This window comes from Centroberyx gerrardi, chromosome 9 (assembly GCF_048128805.1).
Source record: "Centroberyx gerrardi isolate f3 chromosome 9, fCenGer3.hap1.cur.20231027, whole genome shotgun sequence".
Taxonomy (NCBI): Eukaryota; Metazoa; Chordata; class Actinopteri; order Beryciformes; family Berycidae; genus Centroberyx; species Centroberyx gerrardi.
The window spans coordinates 17156789-17169600 of NC_136005.1; the positions used below are offsets into that span (position 1 = coordinate 17156789).

General features: G+C 43.4%; 1 protein-coding gene across 1 annotated transcript in view; it reads right to left on the minus strand.

Moving 5' to 3' along the window:
• Nucleotides 1-3450: 3450 nt before the first annotated feature.
• sh3rf1 (SH3 domain containing ring finger 1) overlaps nucleotides 3451-12812 on the minus strand; it is a 35720-nt gene continuing 26358 nt past the window's right edge. The window contains exons 6-12 of the mRNA XM_071912820.2: nucleotides 11752-11862; nucleotides 9944-10071; nucleotides 8968-9138; nucleotides 8015-8298; nucleotides 7605-7921; nucleotides 6598-6947; nucleotides 3451-6441 (exon numbers count right to left, since the gene is read on the minus strand). Coding sequence (XP_071768921.2) covers nucleotides 6273-6441; nucleotides 6598-6947; nucleotides 7605-7921; nucleotides 8015-8298; nucleotides 8968-9138; nucleotides 9944-10071; nucleotides 11752-11862 — 1530 coding nt within the window. The 3' untranslated portion in view covers nucleotides 3451-6272. The remainder of the gene's footprint in view (nucleotides 6442-6597; nucleotides 6948-7604; nucleotides 7922-8014; nucleotides 8299-8967; nucleotides 9139-9943; nucleotides 10072-11751; nucleotides 11863-12812) is intronic.

Consider the following 12812-nt stretch of genomic DNA (forward strand, 5'->3'; position numbering starts at 1 on the left):
TTCTCTCTGCAGTGTTGCTGCGTTACTCCCTGCTGCCCGCTAGATGGCGCACTGCGCACAGCACACTGACACGTGCAGGGCTGGACTGGAGCTTCTTCCACGATTTCCGTCTCGTCCTTCCTTGGGGATTGTGTGTTTAGGTTTTGATGCCTTTGTGAATAGTGTCTGCAAATTATGATTTTGATTGTCTCTACGCGGCAAAAACACATGATCATCTTTGTGAGAAGATCACATGTAAGACTTGGATGCTGCAAGTTCACAAGCTTGGCCTACTGACATTTTTGTCTTTTGTTTTGTGCTCATAAATAGACTACTAAATCTTTTACTCATAATTATTCCAGTAGGCTGTTATTGATTGCTTTTTGAACAAACTGACTAGAATTCCATAATCAATATGCAGTAAGGTACTGGAAGTGGAAAGTTAATCATGAAGAAAACTCATTATAATATCTCTAATATTCCTATAGCAAACTATAATGTCTCTGTAGTACTCAATAGTGAGTCTATAGTGACCTCACTACTTTATTACATTTGTATAGTATTCCTCTACAATATAGGGGCTTATATTTTGTTGCTGTGATGTTTATAGTATCCATCTACAATGTATCATAGGATTACTATATTTGTTTTTCTCTGAGGAAACAAGTCAACAAAGTATTGTTTTTACATCTTGACAACATCACAGGTCTCAGTCGTCTAGTTCCTGGCTTTAGGAGAAAGCTATTTATGTTCACAAATGACCAGACTGCCCTGCCCTGCCCTCTGAAGTAACGAATGGATTCTTAATTACAGCCATTCATTCTTTGAATTATGTATCATTGTTCCCCGGTGGAAAATGTATTTCCCTAGTAAAGCAAAACCATCGCTGGTCAAAGAAAAGCGGGTGATGTTGAGACTGGGTGGCCTCCGCCTGCAGCTGGACAGTCCATCAGGCCGGGTGACGCTCTGCAGGATTGATTGGCTGTGGCTGGTCCAGGGGTGACATCACAACATGTGCCAGAGATGACCTTTGACCCTGCCGCATATGAATCATGTCCCTGTAGAGGAGGAATAAAACAACAGGATATACAAAACAAAGCAATACAGCTTGCCAAAAATATTACCTATTGTTTACACCACAGTGTTCATTAATATTGACTGTGTGTGTGTGTGTGAGAGAGAGAGAGAGAGAGAGAGAGTGAGAGAGAGAGAGAAAGAAAGAGAGAGAGAGAGAGAGAGAGAGAGAGAGGGAGAGAGAGAGAGAGAGAGAGGACTTGATTTGTATTCAGATCACCCTCCTGAACACCAGGACCTCATTTTCCTCCTTCACACCTTTGTGATCTAATGATGCTCGCCAACAGACACATATGTTGCTCTCTCATGCACAAACACGCACACAAACACACACGCACACACGTGCACACACACACACACACACACACACACACACGCACACACACATACAGATATGCATCTATACCCACACATGCATGCATGTGTACACACACACACACACACACACACACACACACACAAAGTTGAATCAGTGACACAATTCCATTTGGGTGCTATCACCACAAAACCATTGATTTATTGTAGTTACACACCATACCCCCCCCCCCCCCCCCCCATTCACACACACACACACACGCACACAGAGCATATTAACCCTAGCACTTCAGATAAATCTCCTTCATCTTCTTCTTGCCTACTCGCTTGCCCACACATTCACTGTTCAGTATTCAGGATTGTTTCAAACCTGAATGACTAAAACCTGATTGTCTTCCAGGTTCATATATTTGATTTTCCTCCAAAATTATTTTAGAAATTTGACTCTATTTTTTGTGCAATATTACATGCTAGACACATGAAACTTGAAACAGAGTTGGCACAACTGTTTCAGAATCTCAGAAGCTACATCTTTCACACTGGTCTGGAAACTTCGTGCATGTGGCCTGCTATCATAACTCCACAAATTAGCCTGGACTATAAAGACAACTCATGTGGAATTTTTGAAAGGAAAAAAAAAAGTTATGCTAGGCTGACCTATCAAAACCAATCTTCACAGGGTTGGATTATAGATCAATTATAAATCATTCTGGATAACTATTTTGAGTGGCCAACTGGGGCCAGCACAAATGCCAAAAATTAGCATCTCTGAATTTGGTTGATCAAATGTTGTGAAGTTGGTACACCTACTTATGGGCCATGTATTAGCCAATATGAATTTTGGTTGTATTTCGGGAGTGTAGGCGAGGCTTATCATAATGGCCTGTACTGCAAAGTGGGTTACCATCACCACTGTGAAACATGGTATCCAGCTCAAGTTATATCACTGAACCATGCATACTAAATCCTGTGCAAATCTATCCAAGCGAGTCCAAATAATGACACTTCGAGTGTTAAATAGTCACAGTCATCCTAGTACAATAATGGATTCAAACATTTACGTGACATAATTCCTATCATTATGGGACTTGAGATGGCTGACAAAACCTGTGCTTTAACAATATCACACAGTTCTTAACCTTGGAGAGACTTAATTCCTGAATCCTAGATGGCTTTTGCAGCTATGTACCATGAGCTTCTTTTTATATGAACAGTCTCAGTCCACATTGCACACACACACATTTATTAATGCATCTCATTCAACTCCAGCTTTCACAGTCCTAGTCACCCACCTACAACACACATTTCTCTGTCAGACAGCAGGATTCTTGGATTAAGCTTCTCATTTATCTGCCGTTATCTACCACAGTAAAACAGAGCCCAACACAGTGGAAGCGGATAAAGGATCAGATAGAATGATTAAAGAGAGAGACACACTCTTTGCAACATGATAGCACCCGTTTCTGTTACCACTGCTCGGTACAGTCTTATGCTCACAAATTGGAATAACTCATTTCCATGGTAACCCATCATCTGCACCACAGTGACCTCTCTGGGTGCCTGTCAGCTCCTGTCAGCTGAACATCCTACACACAGACTAATAGCTAGGCCACTGGGATGGCTCACCTCCCACTGCAAAACGTCTCCACTGTAAGTCAGCGGAGAGGCTAATCTACAGCAAGAGCCTTTTGCTTCTGGAGACACTAATGAATGCATGTAGTTTTGTGTTTGACCTGAAATACTCTCTTCACTGTTATCTAATCTGTGTGTAACTGTGTGTTACGTATACACTTTTAAACACACACAAGCTCAGACCCTGCGTGCCTCAGGTTTATTGATGCCATCCAAGCCTAGGCATGTCCCTGTGGGAAGGGAAGAGATGGGGAAAGATGAGGATGTGAGTACTCAGTCCTGTCAACAGCGGTCCATGTCTCCTTTCATGTTCCTGGTGAGGCAGCTCTAACCTGGCAGCAAATGGCCAGCAAAACACAAGGTCATGACAAATACTGGTGCAAACAGAGAGAAGACATCACAAAACAATAAATTGGCCTGAAAACAAATATGGAAACCATTAGCTTTTATTGTTATAGTCATTTTTTACAAAATGTGCTATTCCCTCAAATACTTCAGAATGTTTTTCACATAGACTTGTGCCAAATAAGTTGATTTCAATTTCACCATTTTCAGACATACAACAGACTAACTATACAAAAAAAAATCATTCAAAAAAAACAAAAAATCAAGTAAGTCACCTTGGCATGAGGAAAATCCATTAAGTTGAATCAAGCAAACTTTAGTGTTACCTTGTGTTCCAAGACATGAAAAGACAGTATAACAACTGCTGACAGGAACACAATGCTTCACTTTTTATCAGTCTGAAACTGTGCAGACTGTTTGATCATTGACCAATGTGACGTCAGTATGATTAGAAATGCTATGATAGTGCATATGTCATGATGAATGTGTGCATCTGTGTACATGTAAGTCTGTTGTGTATATAAAGGCTTACCAGTGAAATGAAAGACACTCAAAGAAACAGTTTAGCATATAGCCTGAGGTTGGTGTGGTGATTGCCAAGACAACTATGGAACATCAGGTTAATTCTACATAAGTACCAACTGAGAAACAAAACAAAAAAGGCCCTAACAGTGATTTGTACCACCCTTTTCCAGGCTTTCTCCAATTTTCAAACAAACACAAACTACAACATATCCAGCAGTCAATTACACAGTGGTCCCCGTCAATTAACAATAAAACATTTGAAAAAAAACAAAACACTTGAAAATCTGGGTCCAATTCAGTCGGTGAATCCATACTTCGCGTCGGATATGAAATGTCCAAATTTGGCATAATTCAGTGATTGCCTCAACACTCAAATGTTTAAATACCCCCCAGACCTTGTAGGTCTTTCTGAAGATTTTCAGTAGCAGTCACTTATCTACAGTTGAATCAATTACACTACATTAACTGTTTTGGGGTCCACTGACAACTAGGACAATATTAAGTATTTCAACAGTTCTGGCCCCATTCCTTACATCTTCTCTCATTGCTACCTTGGCAAAATCAAAGACCTTTAATTATATGGTAGAGAAATCCCTACGATCAATCCTTTTTCCAATGTATTTTTGGGAATAAAAAAGGAGAAGAGGCATTACGTTTTGACAGATTTGTTTTGACGAAACAAACCGATAAGTTTTCATCCTCCAAACTACTCATTCTATCACTGCTCATTATTTTTGTTTTATGTTCAACCAGCAACAAAACTGCTACCAAATCCCTTCCAATCACAAGTAAATCATACAGTAATTCAAGTCAGTACAACACTTAACATCAAACACTTTGTATAGACGTAATGTACAGCAAAACCCAACCACTAAATCAAGAATCAAGGGCGTCAAAGTGATTGATTTCTATTAAAACCTCGCCTTTCAAGACTCGAGAGAATTACACTACATACCTCTTCCTGTAGAGTGATATGTTACTTGAGGAAAACATTCTGTGCTCTAGCTAGTAGTGTTTTTATTGCAACAAGTCACATTAGGAATGAGTAATAGTATACAGAAGTTGAGAGCTTGTGAAGGGCGACCTTCAGCGCTAAGTCTTGTGTCTTGCTGTGTGTCCAGGTTAACTATACGGCAGACACTCTGTAAGAGCAGCTGGTGTCAACTCCATGTGGAATTTAATGAACATAAATATACATTAAAAAGAATCAGTTGTGCATTGTTATTGAAATGATAGGTGTATGTCGCTCTTGTGATGTAGAGCTATGTCTGGTGCGGTTAGGCTACTGCCAAGGGGTTAGGGGAGCAGCTACTCTGGTCAGTAAGTACATAGAAGGTACAAAGTAAGCAATATTTGTTTGCAAAGTCTATTTTGGAGTGTATTTTCCGCATATTAAAAAAAAGGCAAAAACGAAGCAATCCCCTAACAAATCTATCCCCAGTTCATCCTCCTGCAGAAGGCTTTCCTACTGACATGCAAATATTTGATGACCGCAAGGTAACAGATCAACAACTCAGCACATCAGCCACAACAGGAAAAAGGAGGAGGACTTTAAACGGCCTGGTTTTGAAAAAATACTTTGTGATGTGCAATTTCCACATGGCTGTGAATGATAGCTAGAGTATATGAATATATGCAATATTGCAGATATCTCTTCTGGTCAGTCAGATCTTAAATCAGGTTTAGGTAAGACCTTTGGAGCTGGGGAAGTATCCTTTTTCCTGCTATACAGCACATGCTGATGATGACACTGCTCCTTTTTTCTGGTCTGCTGCATCTGATATACCTTCTCTTTTCAGCTGATAGTTGAAACAATTGTAAAACTCTTTCTGGCAGTCTAAGACAGACAAGCATAGACAATGTAGTAAAATATGGTATAAGGCATGTGCCAGCTTAACCCCTAAATGTGTTGCACTGCAAAAAGGCCAAGCTCATCTTTTCCAGAAAACAAAACTATGAAATAAGTTAAAATGTGTAACATATCTATTAACAGGTCATATTGTTTGTTTTGTGACTAATCATCTTTGTCTCCTTATATACAATAAAGTGAGGAACAGTACAAGGCACACATTTAACATCTGAATTGTTACAAAGATATAAATAACCAACAAAAAGAAAAAAAAGTTCATGAGTAGTGTGCTCTCCTCTAGCTCTGCCCACTGTGCTTTAATTGCCGACATATCCTGTTCTTCTCTGCAACCCTCTCTCCTGTGCTATGGCCATCACTGTTCCATTTCTGTGACTGAAGCCACAGCGGCCTCTAAGGAGGTGAAGTGTCAATCTGACGACACCGTCCTGGGAACCTTGCGAGTGCTGATCGGTTTGGTTTGTATTGTGCCATGGTAAGGCTAATAGCGGTCAGCTAGGTGATGGTGGTGGTGACCGCGGTCCACTGTAGTGTGTTAGATGCTGTCCACAAAGCTGCCGGGGAACAGTCCAGTCCTGCCGTTCCTCTGGAGCGTGCCTTTGAACCAGCCGTCTTCCCTCTTCCTGTGAACAAACACGATGTCTCCCTCCTTCAGCTCCAGCTCAGCCTCGCTCTGGGGAGGATAGGATACCACGACCCTGTACCTGGGGAGCACAGCCAGCGGGAAAGTCAGACACACTGCTGGAAAGACAACTGATAATTCATAATAACTATAATATAGTTTTACACTTTCTATGTAGGGGTCAGATAAGCAAAATCACAAAACAACACTATATAACAGCGGATATACATCTCTGTACCTCTCACATATGATGGGCCGTGCATCATGCTGTTGAGATAAGAGAGAGGAGCAGGCTTGGCGAGGAGGAGGAGCGATGGGGGCGCATCCGTCAAGGGGACTGCTCTTACGGTGGGATGATTCAGGGGCCGAGGAGGAAGAGGAAGATGAAGAGGCGGAGGCGACAGCAGCAGGGTCAGGCTCCACTCGTCCGCCGTTGCCAGACGGAGGGGTGGTGTCCGGCCCCATGGCGCCCTGCAGCATCTCGCCAGCAGCAGCCTGCTCCGCCTCGAGCGTGGGAGAGGAGGGGGGTGAAGGACGAGCCTTCTTCTTGTTGGAGGACAACAGCTTCAGAAGGCCTTTCTTCTCTCTCTGCAGCAACGAGACAACATAGCTTTTTATGCTGGAACAATGGCTACCACTTCCAGGCAGTGAGGCATACGAGCAATTTTCACAAACCACAGGCAGACTTTCATTTTAAACTGCAACTTAGATCTGCTCAACAATAGCCACGGTCATTGTCATTTGATTATTGGCTGCTTTTCAGCTCAGAAAATGTTTAGATAATGTGGTTCAGGCCAATCAGTGTTACACTGAGGAGCTGTCAGGGACAAACCAACAGCTGGTGCCTGTTGGCTGGCTTCATCTGACTTCCTCCCCCTCTAACTCTCAACTCTTTTAGTCTCAAGAATCACTTGAGAAACAGACGGTACTCTTGTGTGTAAATACGGTGCTTAACATAAACTCCCCTTGTTGACTGCTATTTTCAGCGGCGAGCAGATTGTTTGGTATTCTAATAATTGTCAGTAATCAGGAGCCCCAGACACTCCCAACCGATGTTAAGTATTTCAGTCATCTGGCAAGCACTGCTCTCTATCAGAAAATATGTCAGAAATATAGATATATCCACAAAGGCAGACAATGAAACATGCAAACATCTACTGGTGATAGCAACAGCAATGGATAGTTATTTACAGATAGCGTCAATACCATTCATGGGAGCCCTGAAAATATTTAAACACTGCCAACCTTGACATCCTTATCCAGTCGGCAGGTGAGAGCCACGTTAGGAGCGGTGCTATTGAGAGCTGAGCTGTTACCCGGGCCGACAGGCACAGTGAGGACAGCTACAGGCCGCAAAGCATCGCCCTCCAAGGAGGCGGCACTGACGTTGGGTGGGGTCAGGGAGGCAGCGGCGCAGCCCATGGCCACCCCGGCCCGGGCGCAGCCTTGGGCAGGGCTGGAGGAGGGCTGGGGGCACACTGTGAGGTGGGGCAGGTAAACAGGTGTTGCAGACTGGATGGGTGTCACTGCTGCTGTGGGCCGGTCTTGATTGTGACATGCAGCTGAAAGGAGAAGATAAAAAACACTCTTAGATGATTAAAAACTCTTACAATAGAGGCACTCTCTGGCAACCATTTCCCTCACAGTGAGCCTACCTGTCCTGACAGCGTTGCGAGCCTGGTTAACAGTCATCTGAGAGCTGACATGCATCAGTACTTTCGGCTGTTGACCTGTGGCTGTTTGAGCTGCTGTTACCACAACAGCAGTTTGGGGGCTGGCAGGGACAGGGCCGGAGCATACGGTGAGGGGTTTGTTGAAGTCAGGCCCAGGAACGATGGCCCCAAGAGGAGCGGAGGAGGGGCTGACGATGGTGACTCCTCTGCCAGCCTGAGTGCACAGACTCATGGGCACCTTGGGCTGGGTGCTCCCCGACGCTGTCCTGAGGGGAGACCGTGTGAGGAGGGGTTAGGCCTAGCACTCTGACGCAAGTTACAAGGATAAATAAGAGGCGAGATGACAACAGTGTGGACATGATTAATTCCACCAATAGGGTGCATTTTGTTTTCATGATTTAAAAATTACATTTCAGTCTATTGATCTTGGCTTGATTTGTATGCAACATTATATATACATACAGCATATATAATTTATTTTCCTATCAATATGTGAGCTTTTCAGGCTTTTCTGACTGTTGCTTTTGCACAAAATGCCAAGGTAGACAGCAACTAGTTTTGGAATTAAGGCTAAAATCGACTGTTACTCCTCAGCTGAGAGCATAGGATCACATGGCAGGTACAGTATGTAGTGAGAGATTACACATTTATTAAATGTAATTTGGAATTCAAAACCAAAATAAACAATATACACATGCAGGTATTAGTTGTGCTTTATCAATGAACATATGAAATAACAATATATTGTATAAAAGAGATTTTGAATTCATTGTTGGCAAACATTTTACAGAAATTCTATTAAAACATGTGAGAGCAATGCAAAAGACCCAAATCGGTAGAGTGACTGGCATAAGGCAATTTGCATATCAAAGAGAAATGCGCACGCAGCCAAATGTGTGCATGAGTGCATGTTGATGTGCACGTTACTGACTGACCTGCTCACAGGACTCATGTAGTTCCCGGGGAAGACTCCTATCTTGCCGGTGTGCATGGAGGTGCCCTTGAACCAGCCATCCTGACAGCGTTCCAGCACCAGAAACATCTCTCCCTTCCGCAGCTCCAGCTCATCCTCCTTACGGGGAGTGTAAGGGAACATGGCCACATAGCTAGACACAGAACAAACAGTAAACATGGGCATGGAAACGATAAGGCATAGCAGTTTCCAAAAACATCAGAACAAAACACTCCTACATAGACAGAGCGCTCGCATGTTTGATTTTTCTCCCTTGTGGGAAAGCAACTACAGTCACATTTTGTACATCATGCCATTTGTTCTGGATTTGCCCTGCTGTGACTAACAGTACATCTGCCATCATCTCCTCTGAGACCTTCCAGCAGAGAGTCTGCCCTCTGACCCAGAGAAAAGTATCCTGGAGGACACAGCAATATGTGGGTCATCTCTCCACAGTAGTGCTAGAACCGGACTGGGATGGCAGGCGATGCAATGGGAGTCTCAGAAGGGATGTTTTTGGGCCTCACAGTCTGATTTCAATGTTTTCAGGGGAATGGGAATATAAATGCCTCAGAGTCTGACATGCATGCACAGGCAAACGCAGTCGACTGAGGGAGAACAGGCACAAGTGGATCTAATTCTTATCAGGTGTGTGGAGAGTCTTGGAGGAGTAATGAGGGGAAGGGTGAGCGGTCAGAAGCCAGGGGTGACGGGGAAGGTCTCTCAATGGGTCCCAGGAGACTGTCGCCCACAGGTGTCGACCCCTTCACCTGTGCACAGGCTCACACTCTGCAGCCCTAGTCTGACAGCTGAGGGGTCACTCAGAGGCGAGGACTTCACCCTCTGCAGTGAGCATATGCATTAAGCCCTGGGCCGCTGGTGTGTAAACCGCTTCTGACATTTCACTGCACATCTAAGAAGACTGCATATTTTTGTGCGAGACTGTTTTTATAACTCACACTGTGGGTCTTTGTCTCCCACTTTGGTCGCTTATGCTGGGGGAGGGTCTCTGTCCAGCAGCCAATGAAGATGCTGCTCCGACAACAGAGGATTGTGGGGGTGGAGGTGGGGGAGGCGGGAGAGCATCCTGTAGGGTCAAAAAAAAAAAAAAAAAAAAAAAATCACATTAGCAATTGGATAACGTTCTACATTAAATTACAATTACATAACAATTAAAACATTTACTTCCTGTCAGTATATAGCAGCAGGACAAAAAAAGAGTAACATGAGCTCCGAAAAACACTGAGTACATGTTGCTAAAGTGGAGAAACCGGTCTGTTTATGAGCAAGAAAGAGAGAAAGAGAGCAAGAGATCATCTGTCATCTGGCAAATTCCATCCCACTTGCTGACACCAAGGGAGAGTATGGCTTGGCAGAAATTTCGGTCTTGTCCCCGACTTCCCCCGTCAACTGGGAATCTCCTTCTATTCTGCTTGTTTGTTTGTTGCTAGGAGACCACATAGCTGGATGTTAAATCCATTGCAGTATTTAATTGGTACCATATGAAATGAAAAACATGTCTATAGACACTCTTAAAAACAAGTCTCAAACCAACCACTAGCGGATTCTTCTAGACACACTGGTTTTCCCTTGTTGTACTTCTCTAATGAAAGAGAGTCAAGCTTTGCAAAGAGGCAAATGAGCGAGACATTTATAGAAATCCTAACTTTATCGTAGCCTTTGTGTGCTTCTGAGCTACTTTTTTTTTTTTTTTTTTTAACAATATTTTTATTGAGGTTTTTCAATTATAACAAACAGTACATATTTAAAAAAAAAAAAAAGCTTCTGAGCTACTTGCTCTGTTCTTTCGGGTTACAGGAATAAAATTTAAGTCACCAACCTGTTAAGTCACCATGAAGCAGACAACAACAGCACTGCTATACAATTACACCCACACACACACACACATATGCAGACTCTCCACTGGCAGGATAGTGCATATAGAAAAGGTCTGAATTTCTTTCCCGACATGGTAAAAGCCTAAATGACAGCACACAGACATACCTAGGAACAAGACAAGCCTCAGCTCAACATTGCCAACACTGAGCAGCAGAGAGCAATAGCTGCCATAAAACAGTGGGGGAGGAAAGGGGCTCTCAGACGGCCCTGCGGTATGTGTATATGTGTTCATGTGTATTTCGTGAGTGTCGATGTGTGTTTCGGTTCACTGCTGACGCTTGAGCTGAGATAATTAGGTTGCCTGCAGGCCACAAAAATCATCTGTACAAAAACATCATGTAGAGTTCCCAAGTGAAGCGGAGAGCTCAACCTTTTGTGTACACATTCCTGCTCATTCAGAAGCACCACATACCAGCGCACACACACACACGTACACACAGACAGACGGGAAGTGTGCTTGCTGATTTGTGTAGGTTAAAGGGGTTCCTTGACATTTTCAGTTTCACTCATTTTTCTTCAGCAGAAACAAGCCAGATCGGGAGGCAAATTTCCTCTCAAGTAATTTACTTTCTCTAAACATGTATTGTCAGCATTCACCATTCCAATCAAATTTTGCTTGCAGCTAGCCATTCTGAAAAATAATGAATAAAACTAAAACTCAAAAATTCAAGGTATTCCTTTTTGTTTGAGCCCTAATGGCATACCAATTGTTTTTATGAGAGATGTGTGTTAATTATTCTATGTGAAGTAATGTACTAGCTTAACATTTATTATTACAACAATGTTACACAATTTTTTGTTGTGGGTGCTTTGGCCTGGTGTTTGTACTCTGCAGGAATGTATAAGACCTGTAGAAGAATCCACCTACCACAGGGATGGATGTGTAGCTCGTCTCTGAGGGAAATGTGAAGACCGTTGCTGTGGTTACAGGACTGCTAGGGGGTGGAGTCACGATTAGTCCAGTTGTGCAAATGTGTACCTGTCAACGAAAAGGAAATTGTGGACCGTCAAATAACATCACCATAGTGACTACATTGCAGTGGACATGCTTCACTCACACATCAAGAATACAAGACGTGCTTGAATAGTCACAACATGATCGTATTCGGCCTTATTCCAATCCATCAGACAGGAAGCAAGGAAATGTGCCCTGGGACGTTTGTGCTAATCTGTCTCTCTTAGTCTCACATGGGAAATGAGATGACCCATTTTCGAGCGCGCAGACCACATTTTCATTTTAAAAACCGTCTCCCGCTCTAAAAATGTCACATTGTGTGGAAATGTCCCTTTCAGAACAGTGATGCACACATGCGGCTCTGTATCCTAGTGACTAACCCATAACCACAAGGGTGTTCTGATGATCTGATTGGCAGATTTAAATCAGGTGACCACCCGCAGGAAATTTCATTGGGCAAGTGGAGAGAGGTGGCTTTCCCAACCAGGAGAAAGGGAAACCAATGGTCCACGTGTTGCCTGAGTCATGGTGGTGTCCTGGTAACAAGGCCATACTGTTGGACACACAATATCTCCCTGTACCCTGCGGTCTCTCTCCATGCATGACTGCCCCAGACAGAGCCGCCTCTCAAGGTGAACCATTACAGAAAGCAGGCCAACCTCAGATTCAATCTATACTGCTGCCATATCCATGGTGCACTGGGTGTGCCATGGGAAGGCAAAACTGAACAGTAGCACTGTCAGTACAGAGGCTAACTGGAACACATGTATATGCATACACTGTACACCACATTTTTCAAAATAACACTGTGGCACAGAGCAAGTATGTTGCACCATATGGAAGAACTAACAAGTTTCATGAGAATACATGTAGGATGCTATCAACAGTCACCCTCTTTCCTCCTTAACAATCCTCTGTCGCCCCTTGTGTAGTACAATGGTAGACAGGGGGCGTGCCGCGTGCTCATTTCCAAG